Here is an 18337-nt window from a genome sequence, read left to right as displayed (position 1 = left end):
CACTGAATGAGAGAAGCCAATGTGGTAAGATACAAAATTTTTGTGCAAGGAATGTATAATTTTTATTGTTGTGATATTTTTGTATTAGTTTTGTATTAAATATATCGATTGCCCATTCTAATTTGCAGTTACTTTATTTCTACAATATTGTGTTTGCAGAATGAAGTAAATATACCTTTAAGAAGCCCCATCACGGCGAAATTAAAATTCCGCTAATTTTACAGTAATTATGTGATATCTTCAAATAGGTAAAGGATAATCGAAAAGTGGATCAAGAGCGCTCTAGACAATATTATTTTACATGAGATACCGTTATCACGACTCACTTATCTGATTTCCATCCATTTAAAAAATCAGCATTTATTGTCGCTTTTATAAATGGCTGCAAACGGAAAGCTACTAGATGACTCGTGATAACCGTACCTCACGCAAAATAATATTGTCTATCGCGCTCTTGTTCCACATTTCAATTATCTTTTATCTATTTGAAGATACCACACAATTACTGTAAAATTAGTGATATTTTAATTTCGCAGTAATTAGCGTAATTAGCAGTAATTGCATAGCTCTGTAAACAATCGATACTTGACCTCAAGAACGCCATGTCAACATAAGTAAATGAAATACATCGATATTAAAGATTACTATGCATTATATTCTTGCAGTGACAAAAAAAAAATATTTAATATAAACGTTAAGGCTGTTCGCTAAATTTTACAGTGTAATGCTACAATTTTTGAATACTCCATAAAAATAGAAGTTGATATACTGGTATATTTACATGTAATTTTTCTAGTAGTTTTAGTAAGGTAAAGAGTCCAGAAAAAAAAAACACTTTTTCAACCTCTGTAAAATGTTTTTCAAAACAGAAAGGCAGTCTATATGAAAGAGTAAACTAGGTGACTTACCCATTCATCATTAGACTTCCAAAATCAATGAGGCCTAGAAACTGGAAACTGTACAATTGTGTTTTTCGACTCTATAACCTACATATGAAGAGAGGCTTTGAGAAATTTAACTCCGAAGGGTCGGGAAAGGGGATGTCTTAAAACAGTTTACTTTGAGAAAAAATGACAATTGACGAAGCAGCTTACGAACTAAACCTAATCGTTTGAAATGTAAACAAACATTACCAACAGAACAAAAAATGAGGATACCAGTGAGCGTGGGCAATACATGTGGGATCAAGCATATTGTTATTGACAAAACCCTTCACATTCCTATGCAATTTTTTTTTTTTGAAGTTTTATATTATCCTTTCTGATTCAAGGCCATTTATGCAAAACTTACTTTCTGCAAAGAAAGCGAAATTTGTTTTCTTATTCATTTCTTTACATATAAATGTTGTGTACCTGTACATGGTGATATGAATATTTTTGGTGAGACGCGTAAGAATCACTGTTGCTTCAGCTTACATTGTGTTCAGATTTGGATTTACTTTGTGATGTCGTCTAGATATTTTTGTGTTCTGAAAAGTACCTTTTCACAAAGACAGTTTTCGCAAAATCTGTCCTCAATTATTAACATATGTAATTATCTTGGATTCTCAAGTCATATACTTTACGTGCTCTGACTGGGTTCTTCATCTTGCTACTGGTCTTATGCATTTCTTACGCAAATATATGCACAATTTGGTAATTATCTAAAATTCAACTTGGTTGAAATAGCTCAAAATCACTGGATCTCAGTTTTGACTAAAACTTGACCCTTGTGCATGCTTCTTAAACTATTCGGGTCATATTCAGTCATTTTATGTGCGATAAGCGGCATACCTAGGGCTTGACTAAAGTAAAGTCATCCTGTAGTCAAACTCTTAGTATGACGTTAATCTTAAGTAAGAACGATTCTGAATGAAGCGGTTCAAATCTAAAATATCTGTTGTTACAAGATTTTTCATTATCAAGCAAACTAAACTATAGAATACGATGTCACTTTAGCTATGCAGATACAACCTAATACTGACTAAACACGAGTCCTGTCGAAAAAGTATCCGATCTTCTTTGTTTTGGGGAAAACTACATGGCGTAGCTTCACCAAATTTTGCGTCATGGAAGATGGGTTCATGATTCTTCAGTCTGCAAATAGTGTTACTCTCATTTTCATCTGAGTTCCTTCGTGGCTAAGCTGTTAGCGTACGCGCCTTTGTCGTGGAAGACAGGTTCGATTCCCGGCGGGAGCTCATGTGGTTCAGATTCCACGTTAATGAGTAGGTCCCATCTCATATAGCCTCGCTCCTGAAAGGGACATTAAACTCAAAATGAATTCAACTCTCACTTTCATCTTCTGTTGTAGAGGTTATGTTGGGTGCTGGTATGTGATCTTGGCACGACTAAAATGATAAAAAGATGGGTGTGCGGATAGGATGCGAGAACTAAGTCACAATCGACTCCGTAGTTACAACTGAACTCACTTAAAGCCTAACAAAGCTCGCGAAGATGGAGAGAAGATCGCCAGATGTTGATCGCGAGCAAACTCAAATCAATGCTGTTTGTGTTCTTCGATTGCCGACGCAATGTGCAACATGAATACGTATTGGAAGGACATACAGCTACAAGGAACTTCTCTTCAGATATTTCCCGTTGTCTACGTGGCGCTCTTTGTCCGAAATGATCTGATTTGTTGACTTCAAAGCCCCGAAGATTGCACCAGGATAGCAATTCCATTGCCTTTTCGGCACAACACAAGATTCTGGTGTATCGTGAAACTCCCTACTCTCCGGTAGAGACCTGCACGGGCCGACTCTGTTATTTCTTTGGGCCGGGTCGGGCTTGGGCGGGCCGATACTGTTATTTCTTTGTGCCGGGCCGGGCTTGGGCTGGCCGACACTGATTTCTCTTCAGGTCGGGCCGGGCTGGGGCCGATCAATTGCAATTCTTTAATAATTATGGACTTCCGTTAAACGATAATTGGAATAAAGGCAAACGTTGAAGAAGTGTGTCCGTGAAAAAAGTTACAAAGAATGCAATAGCTATTTACAGTTTGTGTTGCTTAGCGGCTCCACATTCACTATAGAGGATTGCAGGCATTATGCCGTAAATTGAGCTCTGACCTTGACCTTCACTGAACCCAAAATATGACAAGAAGGGGTGGGAATGTTTTGCCTGTCGCTAAACAATATTGCCATCTTCACTTTATGATAAAAATCAATAAAGTTAGATTTTTGTTACAGGGAATGCAGTTTTTGTTCTCTCGATGACAGGCAAAGTTCTAGCAAGCAATGGTACCATTCGGAAGGCAAGCGTCAGGTTGTGAACCGAAGTTTAGAAAATGTTTCTGAGGGTTAGGTCAAATTTAGTACTAAATTTTGAGAAAGATTGGGGATCGAGCTATTATTTTAAAAAATTTATCGGGCCGGGGTCGGGCCAAAAACTTTTAAAATTTATCGGGCCCGGACCGGGCTTGGGCCAAGAATTTTGAAAAACTTATCTGGCCGGGCCGGGCTTGGGCAGAAAATCTCCAAAATTTTTCGGGCCCGGGTTGGGCCGGGCCTAGGTACGTTCGGGCTGGATTGGGCTCGGGCCGAAAAATTCGGTCCGTGCAGGTCTCTACTCTCCGGTTATAGCCTCGTGAGATTTTTGCCTCCACGCAAAAGTTAAAAGGTATCAGGAAGAAACTCGCTTTCGCACCTGAGAGATCTAGCGCAACGCGACGGCTGATGTCTCGTAGCACTTACCGATGAGGGGTTCCAGGCCTATTTCCAACTGTAGAAAGGCTACCAAATTCGGTGCGTGGAAGCGGGAGGAAAGTAGTTTGAAGGAGATTAGGACAAAGAAAACAGGTGAGTGTTGGTTTTCCGGAATTATGGTCGGATACTTTTCCGATAGGCCATTTATATGTGTTTGGTTTGTTTGTTGAAGTTAGCATATCCTTTTAACATCCAGGCTATAGGAGACATGGGCCTACAGTTTAAGATGCAGTCCAACTACTGTAACACATTCAGGTTTTAATGCTCAGTAAATCAAATCCGAGAAGACCTGTAATAAAAGGCGTGCTTATTAAACACTTCGCCAGAGGGAAATGTGTTTGTTTTAAATGGATGGGTCAAGCATGAGATATTTTCGAAATCATTATTTCCGGTGGCTTCCAAAGAGATGTTCTTATTTACGCAGCTTTCAATAGTTGGGATTTCATGTCGACTTATAAACATTATAATGAAAGAAATGCTTTTTATTTTCTAAATTGAGAAGAAAAATTAAAGGGTAAATAGAATAAAAATAAGGAAACGTATTGCGAGAATTACATATTGGCCTTTGCTTTGGAGTTCAAAATGGAACTTTTGTACTTTACACTTTCGTTATTACCAGGAAGTAACGAAATCACTTACTTAACTCATCCATTGCTATTTTAAATGATTTGATTGTGTAAGTACTGAAAGTCTTCTTGTGTAATCTTCCTATTATATGGTTATTTCTTATGACATTGAAAAGAAGGCAAAATTCATGAAAATATACTCTGTACAATTCATTGTGCAGCTTTTAAGTTATAAAAAATGACGATTTAAATAACATTCTATAATCTAGATAATATTTTTCATTTGTTAAGAAAGTAAACGATAAAAAGTCAACAATGGCACTGCAATCTAGGATAGACTGCCTTCACGAAAATGGCGGTGGTTCAAATATTGAGATGGCGCCATATCAAATGATTGGAGAGGGAGACAAAGTCATTTGAAAATGTTTGTTGCTAAAGACGTGTATATACATATAATTTTAACTGTAGCGCACGACAAAATTTGAAATAAAGATACTTCAGGCAAAAATACTGTTTTAGTTTAAAAATTTGATTACCGAAGACAGCAGTGGCATCTCGGCATATACCTGTAACTTCAGGATAGCCAACTTTACACACGCCTCGGAGAGCTATTACCAACATCCATTTATGAGATTCGCGAATTCATTTGTGCATTATTCCACAACAGTAATGTAAATATTTAAGGAAAATGTATGGATTTTAATTTCGTTATTAAATATAATTGTATATAGCTTTTTTAAGGGGGAGGCGCCAAAATTAGGAAAATCCATTGGGGTAGTCCACCTTTGATCATAACCAATAATTGCTACCAAAACAAGATTCCAGCGTTCTAAATAAATATTTATTTATTTACTTGAACAAAATTAAACATTCAACCACATTAAAGGAGTTTTTTTTTTTTTTTTTTTTTTTTAATCTAAAGTTCATTTTGAGACCTTATTAAGTTGGAAGAATACTAGATGGAGGGATCCGCTTATATTTCTTGCATTTGAAACCACCAAAACTCTTAGAAAGAATCTAGGTCTGCAAATGTTGCTACGAACCTAAAGTAAAATATATGAATCGTTTCGTCTTGAGAGACCACAATACTATATTTGATTTAACTAACATACATTCATGATTCCACAATGTTTCTTAGTACTTACGTTTAACATACACTTACAATACAATTGGTAAAGTACACAAATTAATATATCCAGTACATACTATATGAAACATACACCATATCTATAAATCTGTAATTATTCAATTGCATTTTCTTATGTATGAAGTCTGGTTTTGTCTTCCTGACGTAATTTGTTCGTTTTGTTTCACTTCAGCCTTTAGGTTTTGTTTTGTTTTTGTTTTCAGTTGAAAATTTCAGCCCAGTTTTATCACTTATCCAATCTATGTAGTAAGAAGTTTCCGTATATACAGAAGGGTTATTGTTGTCTTTGCATTTGTGCCCATGGGAACATACTCCGATTAAGGTTCCGTTAATAACAAAGGGTCCACCAGAATCTCCCTGTAAAAATAAATAACCAACTGTTCTAGAGAATAAATACAAATTGAAATTTTAATTTATTGAATTTTCTTAGTGCTAAAACAGCCTGGACCCCACTATAACACTACATTGTACGTTCATGACAAATTAAATAGATACGGGTGACAAAATAATTGTGATGGAATGGGAATATTCTGCTTGGATAACATAACAAAACATTCGAAGACAGTTAAAGAAATAATGCGTACAATGAAGATATATAAGTAATATACACATGGTATATGGAACAACAAATAGTATACACATGGTATATACAGTAGAACCCCTCTCGTTCGCCCTCGGCTGGTCCGCCACTCCGGTTGATCCGACCGTGCTCGAGCCGAACTTGTCTCGACTCGTTGGTGACTCACGAGGATAATTATCGTTTACTGCCGTCGCGACATTGCTTTACTTGCTGTTACCGCATATCCGTTTTAGTGCTCCGTCATATCTTATATCGTTTCCTTCGTTGTGCGTGTTTTCTGTACTGTACTGTGCAGTTTTTAGTGCTTACAGTTCGTTTGTTTTCGCTGTAGAGAACAATACAGTCATTTTTGAGTTCAGAGATAAGTTTGTACTTTTCTGTATTTTCTAATAACCCGACCTTTTTGCGTTCCGACCATACCCACAGTCCCAAAGGTGACGGATTAGAGGGGTTCTACTGTACTAAGACAAATAATATACACATGGTATATGCTGAGGCAGCAAATAATAGCCTATACACATGATATATACTGAGACAAGTAACACACGTGGTGTGTACTGAGATAAGCTCTAGTACCATTTAATTTGCAAAGAGTATGATATAGTTTCATATGTTCACATCTTCTACAGTTTAGATTTTCAGGTAATACCGACTTACGTATTATAATCTTCTACAAGTACTTTCAAAAATGATTGTTTATTTTCCGTTATATATAAAATAGGAATTTTGTATTTTTCTTGTTATGAGCTGCAATACAAAATAATGTTTTGCTAAAAATTAGCTGTATAACATTCTAGTCCAAGATGATCAGGGAATCTGTTGTGGTCATTGCGGGATAATATAGTTTGAGATTATGATATACAAATAGTTATAAACTTTTTCTGTACTATTTCATTCATCACGTTTTTAATTACATGTATCAGACAAAGCTAGGAACCTTATTTCAGTTTAGGTCGAATATTTGTTATATATACGAGGTTTGTTCAAAAACAAACCGAACTTGGACGTACTATACGTAATCCACTTAATAAAGATTAGTTGTTTGCATCAGTTACCGTGACGCGGAAATCTAAAGAACTTCAAGTTTTAAAAAGGAGCGAAATGATACAGTTTTGCCAGCAGACATAGGTCTCCAATCGAGAGTTAGCGATATACCATTAAAGGCAACAAGACCTACAATCCAGGCCATAGACTGGGGACCCGCAAACTTTCCTCGTTTATGAATGAAAAATGATTAAATAATGTATTGCAGTAGTTTTGTAGGGTAGCCTTAACTGCTCATTATAGGTAGAACAGCGGAGTTATATCAATTACAGCAATTCGATACTTTAGCTTTGTGCTGAGGTCGGTGCAGTTGTTAAGAATTCTCACCGTCTTAAAAATCGACCAATATCACCAATAATATGTATATCAGTACTCTCTCACACACACACATTGCCAGAAGCGGATCCAGGGGGCGATCGCTTCCGCCCCAGAAGAGGAAACTTTCTTATTTTATATATAAATAAAACCCACCCTAGAGTTTGGTGCTCTTAAAAATAGTTCTAAGTAGCAATATTACAAATTCCCCCCCCCCCCCAGAAGTCCGTCATGGATCCGTCCTTGCACATTGCTACAGTTTTCGTAGGTTTCCGTAAGAAAATTTCCCTCAAATTACTCAAAATGTTCCCTTATTAAATTTTCCCTAGTTTGTTGAGTGTCCAATTCCTACGACAGTAGTTATGTGATAAGATTAATTAAGTAATATTAAAGAAAGTGCCAACCATATTTGTTTTATTCATTTTGTTTTTGCTTCTATTATTTACTTTTTCTTTAACTTTTTTCTACAAAAAAAATGCATGCGCACAAATTCACCTAGCCAACAATGTTTGCAAATTATGTTATTTTGAACACACACACACACACACACACACACACACACAAACTATTGCTACTGAATTGATTTCTTTCTGAGAAACAAAGAAAACTTTAAGCGTTTAGATTGGTCAGTTAATCAGCGAGAGAATTTCCCTAAATTTTCAACATTTTAACGAAAAATTATCTTTTTACCTTTTTGCTAAATTTAGCTACGAAAGTTCTCTAGATAAGGATTTTTTTTTAAACTACAAACACTGCGTTGTTACAGTATATTTTCTCTCAGTGTTCCCATACATACCTGCCATAAAATCATAAGACTACAACATGAAAAAGCGGCAAGTACAGGGTATCCAATATACAATGCAACCCGGAGTTTAGGATAATACAACTTTTCAATCTGAAACGATACACAAATGATGGTTGTACCAAAATGAAGCCTTGTTCATGTATATATTTTTAAACTAAGAAGCAACGGTTTGAAGTATACTATGAATCACACAGTGTTGCCAGATGTAACCGAAGGTGTAAATCTTTTTTTTTTTTTTTTTTTTTTTTTTTTTTTTTTTTTTTTTTTTGCAAAACATGTAAATTGACTCATAACTCATACGTGTGGATGTTCTGTCGTTAATTTTCAGTTTGTCTAGTTGGAGTAGCTTCAAAACTATGGGGCAAAAAAAAAAAAAAAATCATTTTCACCAATAACTAATCGCATGGGGCCTCTGTAAAGGGGAACTAGGGAAATCGTAGTTTTCATAAATTAATACTCTGAATTGGCAATAGTTCTGATGTTCCAGTGCATCAAAAGGTGTGTTAAGGATCTGTCTACATTATGCAATTCCTGAAAACAGCGAAAAACAAACTTTAAAATTACCATGAAAGCTACTTTAACTAAACAAACTGAAAATTAACGACAGAACATCCATACGTATAAGTTATGAGTCAATTTGCGTGTTTTGCAAAATAATAATAATAATAATAATAATAATAATAATAATAATAATAATAATAATAATAATAATAATAATAATAATAATAATAATAATAATAATAATAATTTACACCTTTGGTACACCTGACAACACTGTGTGATTCCTAGTGTACTTCAATCGTTGCTTCCTAGTTTAAAAATATATACATGAACAAGGCTTCATTTTGGTATAACCATTATTTGTGGATCGTTTCAGGTTGGAAAGTTGTACTATCCTAAACTCCGGATTGCATTGGATATTGGACATCCGGTATGTCTGTTTTGTACCACTAAAGTGTGAATGTAGATGCCGAAAATTATAGATTTAATTTTAAAATATTAGTTTATCAGCTTATAAATAAATAACTCCCGCTGATAATGTAACCAAGTTGTGACAAACAGTGCATTAACACGAATTTTTGTCTGTTGCATTATGTCACAACTAACTGTAAATCATTTAGTTTCTGTGTTTTTATTAAATTTTTAAGGTCCTTCAATAGGCACTCACGCATCTGGAGAATTTTGTTGATGGACGAATGCGCCGCGTAGTGGCACTTCGTGTAACTCACACAAATACAGCAAACACAGCAAGGGTGCAGGTCAAAACTCATCCGGCCTTACCCCCTGGAGTCACAGATCTTGTCCCTGTGCAGAGAATGGTGGTAAAACAAAAATTCTTGTCCATTATAAACCCTCTGCTCGATGTGTAGCCTCTCTGTCTGTAAACATCGTTCTCTTGCGATGATTTACACTACAAATCAGATGTTATTGGCTCTATATGTAACACGGGTCATAGGAAAATTTTCAATGCATATAGACTTATTCAATATAAAAACTAATAGCAAAACGCTCATCTTTCAACGTAAATCACATTACACAGAGTTATACCTACGTATATGTGCAATTCTTATGTAAAAATGACTAGAGTAGCAAAGGACCGAAGCACATGAAAGGCTCCAGCCAGTGGCGTAGCCAGAAAACTCGTCAAGGGGAGATTCAGAAAGCATTGCTGGAACGCAATTCTTGTATTCATATGAAATAACCAATAGTTTTTACTTTTACTACAGATAAGCTTTCCATTTTATTCTCGTATGAGTCTCCTTCTTCCCACCTATGTTAACTACATAAAATACATTACCCAAGGTTTGTATTATTATTATTATTATTATTATTATTATTATTATTATTATTATTATTATTATTATTATTATTATTATTATTATTATTCAAGAAAGCGTTGTATGTAATGTCAACCTCCAAATTATCCTTACATACCTTATTCAAAACAGTAGTACCAACTACCAACTCGTAAACTTACCACTGGCGTATTTGGAGGGCTATCGGGCTCCAGTCCCCTCCCCGGCCCGAAAATCGTTAAAATTTGCTGGCACCCATAAGGAAAAATTAAGTGCTTATTGACATATTGTGCATAGCCCTACGTCTCCTAAACAAAATCCTAAATATGCCACTGAAACTTACTCAATATTTCTGATAAAATATCCTATTGTATAAAGTATACTCTTTTACTTTATGAGTTTAATATTTCGACTTTTTTCGTTGCATCCCTCTTCTAAAATTCACAACGACGCAATTTGAGTCATAATTGCAATCTGTATGTACAAAATTTAACAAAAGTAATAAATAAACTTATCCGTAAAGAAAATAAATTAAAATACAATAAAACTCTGTTCATTTGGCTATATAAACTCTTCTATGTGAGGGGAAAATCGTTAGTAAAATTACTGTGGCAATAACAATTTCGTACTTTCAGTGTTCTAGAACTAAGCAGATCATAGTGTCTTATCGATACCAAGAAAATTAATGTGAGATCCAAGTATACCTAAAGTTGTTCTTTTCTCCAAGATCATGAACCTTAGATTACCCTTTTTCTTTCTTTCATTTTGTTTTCAAAACGTGACATTTCTTGTAACCAGAAGGAAAAGTACAATCCCAACGTTAGATTTTGTTGTACAAAAATCTTTGGAATAGATCGATCAATTCAAATGCTAGTTCCATCTCGATTTCTCTAAGCGAGGAAAGTCACCCAAATTGGTCTAGAATAAAATCTTGCGGTGGCGATGAAGTTCTACTTATTGTCGTGCCGTGGAAAATTAGCACCCGGAACGAGAGTATACGACGGCGCCCTCCGTACATATGAGTGAGGTCAGTGTTGCCACAGTCCTAGCCCTGGAGTGGGCTGAAAAATAGTACCAAATTGAAACAAAAAGGGCTGAATTCATTTCTTTATACCAGTTGTAATATATGGCTCTAAAAGAGTAAAGTTCTAGAACACTCTTCCCCTCTTCCATGAGTCTAAATAAAGAAAGTGCTCTTTTTAAAAATTACTTTAATTAAAAACATCCAAATAGGAGGATCCCGAATAATTATGGAAGTATATGAAGCTTTTCTCATACGTAGGAAGTATAACAGAGGCCGCAAATTAAAAGGGAAAACAGTTATCATCTTCGATATGTATTGTAAGGAAACTAAATGCGCCTCTATTTCAAAGTGACCAATAAACCTAAACGGTATTATAGCTATATATGAAAAAATACAAAAAACGAGGAACAAATCAATCATCTCCGAGTTCGCGTGTAAACAGTACGTTATAATAAAATATTAAAATATAAATTATCAGGATGCGCCCATCTAGCATCACTTATTTCCCGGTATAGTTCGAATTACGAATTTCGCACACAAAGTTCATGGTGTTATGCGATGCAACGTCACAGAATAAATGTTCAACATCATTTTTTTAGAGTCCAACACACAGTATGAGTAACGTGAGATGTAGGAAAAGTCTTACTGACACTTTTGAAAATGTGTATTTATATTTGTTAAATAGTGCTGAATTGGGCAGAATTGTACCAACTTTTTCACAAAAGGGGCTGAAAATGCCAGCGTGGTACCAACGGGCCGATGAATGACAAAAAGGGCTTAAGTTGGTACAATTGTACCAAGTGTGGCAACAATGAGTGAGGTCGACAGACCAGCCGTGAAGCGCCATGTTTGGCGGGAAGCGTAAGAAAATTTTCAAAAATAAACCCTGCTTTTCATTGGTTTTGAGCACTTTTTATTATTTTTTTTCTTCCATTTTATATATGTGCACGCAATGCGGACTGGTAGTTCACAGTCTCTGTCCTTGGTTAGCTGCCAGTCCTGATGGGCTTATCCACGACGATGGATTGTTGGAAGTGAAGTGTCCAAGTTCAGCTCGTGATTATACCCCAACAGAAGCGGCTACAAAATTGAAGAAGTTTTACTTACACATAGACTCTCTCACAAAGGAGCTGAAACTGGAAAGTAACCATAATTATTACTATCAAATTCAGGGACAGTTACGAGTGACAGGTAGACAGTGGCAAGGGTGCCGGTTTCTCCGTAAATTTGGGGGGGGGGGTATTCAGATGCAGAAGGTATATTTTTTCTATATATGAAGATTTTAATACAAATTGCACTCAAATTTACGCCAAAATATTGTATATTTTACAAATATAATAGGGGACCTACATGAGCTTTGGGGGCCCGGGCCCCCAGGATCGGCGCCTTTGGACAGTAGTGTGACTTTGCTGTTTGGACACCAAAGGGACTATCCATTGAACGTATCCGAAGAGATTATCATTTTTTGAATAAAGTGTTTCCAAAATTACAAACATTTTATATGTGTTATATTTTACCAGAGTTGCTGGATCCTCGAGTAAGATGAAGTCAGAAGATACAATTTCGTGATAGGAGGGATAATCTCAAATCGTAGAAGGAAACGTTGTAGGAGTACCAAATACACCCATGTAACTATGGGAAACTCATGCATTCTGCTATGCATTTCTTCATATTTCTTTTTTTACAAATTATAGTATACCCGTCTGCCTCAAATAAGATTTTAAAAGGTGAAAAATAAACAACATAAAACTTTACAATTCTTAAAAAGTTATATCTAAATTTTCCACCACGAAACAGTTTACATTTTTCAAAAAAAAAAAAAAAAAAGAGAGTTGGTAGGCATTTTTAATGTAATATTATTTGAATATCACATGTAGAAACGTTTGAACAATATTTTCATTTGAGAAACAAGTGAGTTTCCTTTCAAAGTGAAAAACTACAATAAGTAGCTTCCGAACTATGGGAATTCAATAATAAAACCGGAAGTAGTACATCTATAACTTTTGTTTTCAATAGAGTGATCCTCGTGTTCTCGTTTGGCAGAATCCTGTTTCGCAGATAGGAATTCCAACTGGTTTTCAACGTTCAGTGTTGCCATGTTTCGAAGAACAGAAAATACGCAATGAGTGTACATTCCCGTTTTGCAGAATGAGAGATGTAGGTTTTTGGAAAATCTGTACTGCACCTGAAGCACTCCGATATCTTTATTATACGCTGAGAAACGCCGATACTTGTAATACATGTTGAGAAATTGATCCTTCGTTTGGAAATTGATTCCATGGAAGCAAACGTCACGAGGGAAAGATATTTGCTCATTGATGACAGACAAAGGCAAACTCTATTCCGAGTCGCACCTCTTTCTTAGATGTACATTCGATTTATTTTCCTTTCACGCGAAAGAGGAGGAAATTGAGGTGAATTAATCGTTGACATTTAGCTGCTAAGACACTTCTTCAGAACTTGGCAACGCTGTACACTGATTCTGCAAAAACACCGAATAACCAGAGTGATAAGATAAAAGATAGAACCTGTTCCTCCGACTCTGTATCCAAATCAAATCGCAATTACTTACCCGCTATCTTCCACTTCCGGTTTGAGTAAAAGAATATGCGTGAAAGCCGAATAAACTATTGGAACATGGAATCGGTTCCCAAACAATGCTTTTAGCTATTTTACCGTTTCTGTTCTATAGCGATGAAATGGGGGACCGTAAATGACAATTTCTAAAACTACTTGTTGAATAGAGTTTACCTTAGGAGAACCTATTCTTGCGACAATGAGTACATTCCAAAAAAAAAAAAAAAAAAAAAAAAGCTTCTTTCTTTCCGTTTTTGCACTATGACGACCAATATTGAATCCGGAAAAGGTTATTATTTATTTATTTATTTATTTATTTATTTATTTATTACCATTTACAATTTGAGCAGAGGGTTAATGGAGAAGTTGATACCTACTGCTGGGATACTGAATCAAAGGCAAAAATAAACTGCTTGCCGTTGTCTCGTAACAAGTTTTGCTCTTTAGGCAATAGAAAACGGAAGAAATTGGTAATATATTACTATTTACGGTTGTCGTAGGGAGCTGTCGTTCTTTCAGAAAAAATGTTCCGGGGGGCACTTCTGGTACTATTTTATTTATTATTATATTATAGACGTATTATTTTGGTTTCGTCCGGGGGGCACTCTCAGAGTTCCGGGAGGGGCAGTGTTCCCCATAAAACATGTCTGGAAGAAACACTGGTAGGGAGATGCGAGTGAAATTTTATCTTTTCTTGAGACGAAGAATCAATTCTACAAAACCGCTTCTTGCTATGTTACCATTTCTGTTCTATGGCGATCAAATTTGAAATCGGAAATTGTTAATTTCTACCACTTCCGGTTTGAATAGAGAATGAACAAAGAAGTTGAAACCTATTGCTGAGACACTGACTCAATTCCAAGAAACCGCTTATCGATATTTCTTACGGTTCTTGCTCTGATACCTGTTGTCAGGTGGACGGATAGTCATTCTATAATACCCATGCTTACGCATAGCATAATTCGGAAGTCTAAACCGTATTTTCGGTTGGGAGGTGGGTGTGGCTTCGAAGACATTTGAGTGAGGGGACATGAATAATTCAAACAAAGCCTCCGTAACGCTATTATTTCAAAGGTGAGCAGATTTTTAAAATAATAATAACTCACTTCTGTATGTTCTCTACTCTTCACTATTTACTTGTTGAATGAAGAAATGATAAAAGAAAAAAGGATTTTCAGATTGCCGTAGACGTGAAAAATGAGTAAATGTACTAAACTTCCTGGGAACAAACACATGGCAGACAGTGTCTTGACCTGTTTCTCCTAGAAACAGCCCACCAGCTGTGACATCCCTCGACAAAGAAGGAAGTTTCATTCCCAGACAGGCCCATGCGACTTCTGTGAACTCCCACTGTTTGCAAGCTATGAACAGAACATCTCGATAACAGTAAAAGACAATTTGTTGAAAACATGTCAAACAACTGTTTGCAGACACTAGCGTCATATTATATTTTACTTGATGGTAAGTGCGAGGAATGACTCCTATACAACTTGTGTAGATTTTTATACTGTTTTTATATTATTGAATGTGTCCATGTCCCACAATGAGGTAATCGAAATTCCATGTGGATCATGCACTCAGCAGCGTATCTAGGATGTTTTTGTGTGTCTGTGTGGGTTCTTAGTACCGGATATACACAAAAATAACCAACATAAAAAAATATAAACAATTACAAGCACCAGAGTACATAATCGGAAATCTTTGAGGGGGCGACGCCGCTGAGCCTCCTTTCCCTACGCCACTGCATGCACCAGATAGTGTAGTAAACGAGCATGGTTTTCGCTTTCAATATGAAGTGTATACAAAAATGAACTTCACAATCCCGTATCAATAATGCAATAGATATTCTAGTAGGATAAGCGCGTAAGTACGGTAACTTTCAACAAATTGCCAACAAAAATAATATAGTTCATTTTTCAACTATAGAAGCTTCTAAAAATGGTAATAATTAAGTAATCGCAATTTCGTATGAACCATGCACTAGATGTTGTAGCAGTCAATGGACGTGTGTAGTGTGCCAACATTTTATATCGTAGCCTCCTTTTTACTAATACAATCCTCACAACAATGGAAAAAATACGAAATGGCAATTTTCTCGTACATCATGCAATAAATATTGCACTAGTGTGCATGACTTAACACTAATTGAAAAAATTACAACGGAGATATCCTGCATCATATTGTAAACAATGAAATGAAAACAGCAATGGAAATAATGCGGAAATCAAAATTTCATATAGAACTAGTACATACGTCTACGTGATTTGACATCCATTGGTGAATTACTGACTGAGATATAGTGTCCAGCGTTTTCAACAATGGAGTGCTCACAACAATGGAAATAATTAGGAAATCAAAATTCTCCACAGAAAATGCACTAAATGTTGTACTAGTAGATATGTCTACGTGATTTGAGATCTGTTGATAAATTACTGATCGAGATATCGCGTCCAGCGTTTTCAACAATGGATTTCTCACAACAATGGAAATAATAAGGAAATCAAAATTTTCAACGGATAATCCACTAGATGATGTATTAGTACATACACCTGCGTGATTTGAGATCCATTGGTGAATTACTGACCGAGATAACGTGTCCAGCATTTTCAACAATGGAGTGCTCACAACAATGGAAATAATTAGGAAATCAAAATTTTGCACGGATAATGCACTAGATGATGTATTAGTATATACGTCTCCGTGATTTGAGATCCCTAGGTGAATTACTGACGGAGATATCGTGTTCAACGTTTTCAACACTGGGGTGCTCACAACAATATAAATAATAACGAAATAAAATTTTTGCACGGATAATGCACTAGACGTTGCATTAGTACATATGTCTGCTTGATTTCACATCCATTGGTGATTTACTGACTGAGATATCGTGTCCAGTGTTTTTAACAATGGAGTGCTCACAACACTGGAAATAATAAGGAAATCAAAATTTTGCGAGGATAATGCACTAGAAGTTGTATTAGTACATATGTCTGCGTGATTTCACATCCACAGGTGAATTACTGACTGAGATATAGTGTCCAGCATTTTCAACAATGGAGTGCTCACAACAATGGAAATAATTAGGAAATCAAAATTCTGCACGGATAATGCACTAAATGTTGGACTAGTAGATTTTCACGCTATACATTATTCGTGTGCCTGTTCGCAGCGCCAAGCTTTACCGGGGTTTGAGTCCGACTGGAGTCGAACGTCGGTTCAGCTGTATACGCTACAGATGCGAGGATTCGTCCGCTGGGCCGCCTGAATATTACTCCCCCTCCTACTTCACTCCTAGACCAACCCTTCAGTATCTGTGAATGCTACGTAGCTTGGTGTAGTCCTGTTTCCTTGGTCATTTGCAATAATTTCTACCTTCCCATTCTGGAAGACTCCAACACAGGAATATGTGGTCCCAAGATCGATGCCTACAGCTGGTGCTTTTGCCATGTTTATTCTCTTTGGTATGTATAACAGACAAAACTCGATGATAGTTTTCTCACGTTCCACACACTACAAGATCTTGTGACTGAATATTCCTGTGTTGGAATCTTTCAGCATGGGAAGGTAGAAATTATTGCAAATGACCAAGGAAACAGGACTACACCAAGCTACGAAGCATTCACAGATACTGAGGGGTTGATCTAGGAGTGAAGTAGAAGGGAGAGTAATATTCAGGTGGGCCAGCGGACGAATCCTTCTCATCTGTAGCGTTTTCAGCTGAACCGAGGTTCGACTCCAGTAAAGCTAACGGTAAAGCTAACCGTGAAAAATGGCGCCACGAAAAGGCACACGAATAATGTATAGCGTGAAAAAGAGCGCATCGAACAGGGACTCGAATAATGTTTACTGCGACAAAATGTCGCATCGAAATTGGGATTCGTGTTTTTGGAGACAAAAGTGACGTTGCAATCATTGACCCGGTTCACTTACATTAGATTATTTCACATCAAAATAAATATTTTTCCTTCCTAATTACGAAATTATGGAGCGTGGCAACACTCATGGCATTGAATTTCCATTTCCGATAGTTTGAAATTTTCCTATTTATAGCGGACACAACAGTTTCAGCGGAACAACCCAGAACAACTTTTCAAAAAAAAAAAAAAACTGTCTGCTGCCTAATTTTTGCTTCACGTCCACTGGGTATTTGACGCACAGAAGGGAGGAAAACACAGGTCAGAAAAGAAGAAGACTTTACAAATGATGGTTTACACACTAGCCTTTCTAAAAACGACAGGGGGTGAACCCTCTGAAAGTCGTAAAAAAAGTAAAATAAAAAGTATTGACTACAGCTTAGAAATGGTTTTGTTTTCTTTCTGTCCTTTGCCTGGACTTGACTAAAAAAAAAAAGAAAGAAAATTAGAAGACAAAAACGAACGGGACACCGAAAAAGCAGGTAAAAATAAAAAGTAAATACACGATACCTAGTAGCCTTTGCACTCAGCGAACTTGGTTCTGAAGTACGTCCAACGCTAGGTATTGTCAGTTATTGATATGTCTCCGTGATTTGAGAGTTCTTGATGAATTACTGACCGAGATATCGTGTCCAGCCTTTTCAACAATGGAGTGCTCACAACAATAGAAATAATTAGGAAATCAAAATTTTGCACCGATAGTGCACTAGATGATGAATTAGTACATACGTCTGCGTGATTTGCGATCCATTTGTCAATTAGTGACCGAGATATCGTGTCCAGCGTTTTCAACAAAGGAGTGCTCACAACAATGGTAATAAACAGGATATCAAATTTTTGCACGGATAATGAACTACATATTGTACTAGTACATACGTCTGCGT

General features: G+C 36.3%; 1 protein-coding gene across 4 annotated transcripts in view; it reads right to left on the bottom strand.

Moving 5' to 3' along the window:
• Positions 1–5101: 5101 nt before the first annotated feature.
• LOC145685763 (trypsin Blo t 3-like) overlaps positions 5102–18337 on the bottom strand; it is a 127699-nt gene continuing 114463 nt past the window's right edge. For 2 of the 4 annotated variants that reach the window (XM_081758273.1, XM_081758276.1), the window contains one exon: positions 5102–5755. In XM_081758273.1, coding sequence (XP_081614399.1) covers positions 5567–5755 — 189 coding nt within the window. In that variant the 3' untranslated portion in view covers positions 5102–5566. Of the gene's footprint in view, positions 5756–8133; positions 8233–18337 lie in introns of all 4 variants that reach the window. The other 2 variants (XM_081758275.1, XM_081758274.1) reach the window with 2 other exon arrangements.

The sequence above is a fragment of the Thermobia domestica genome, chromosome 5 (assembly GCF_964235325.1).
Source record: "Thermobia domestica chromosome 5, izTheDome1.hap1.1, whole genome shotgun sequence".
Taxonomy (NCBI): domain Eukaryota; kingdom Metazoa; phylum Arthropoda; class Insecta; order Zygentoma; family Lepismatidae; genus Thermobia; species Thermobia domestica.
The sequence above is the reverse complement of the archived record's forward strand: the minus strand, read 5'-3'. Positions and strand labels throughout refer to the sequence as shown.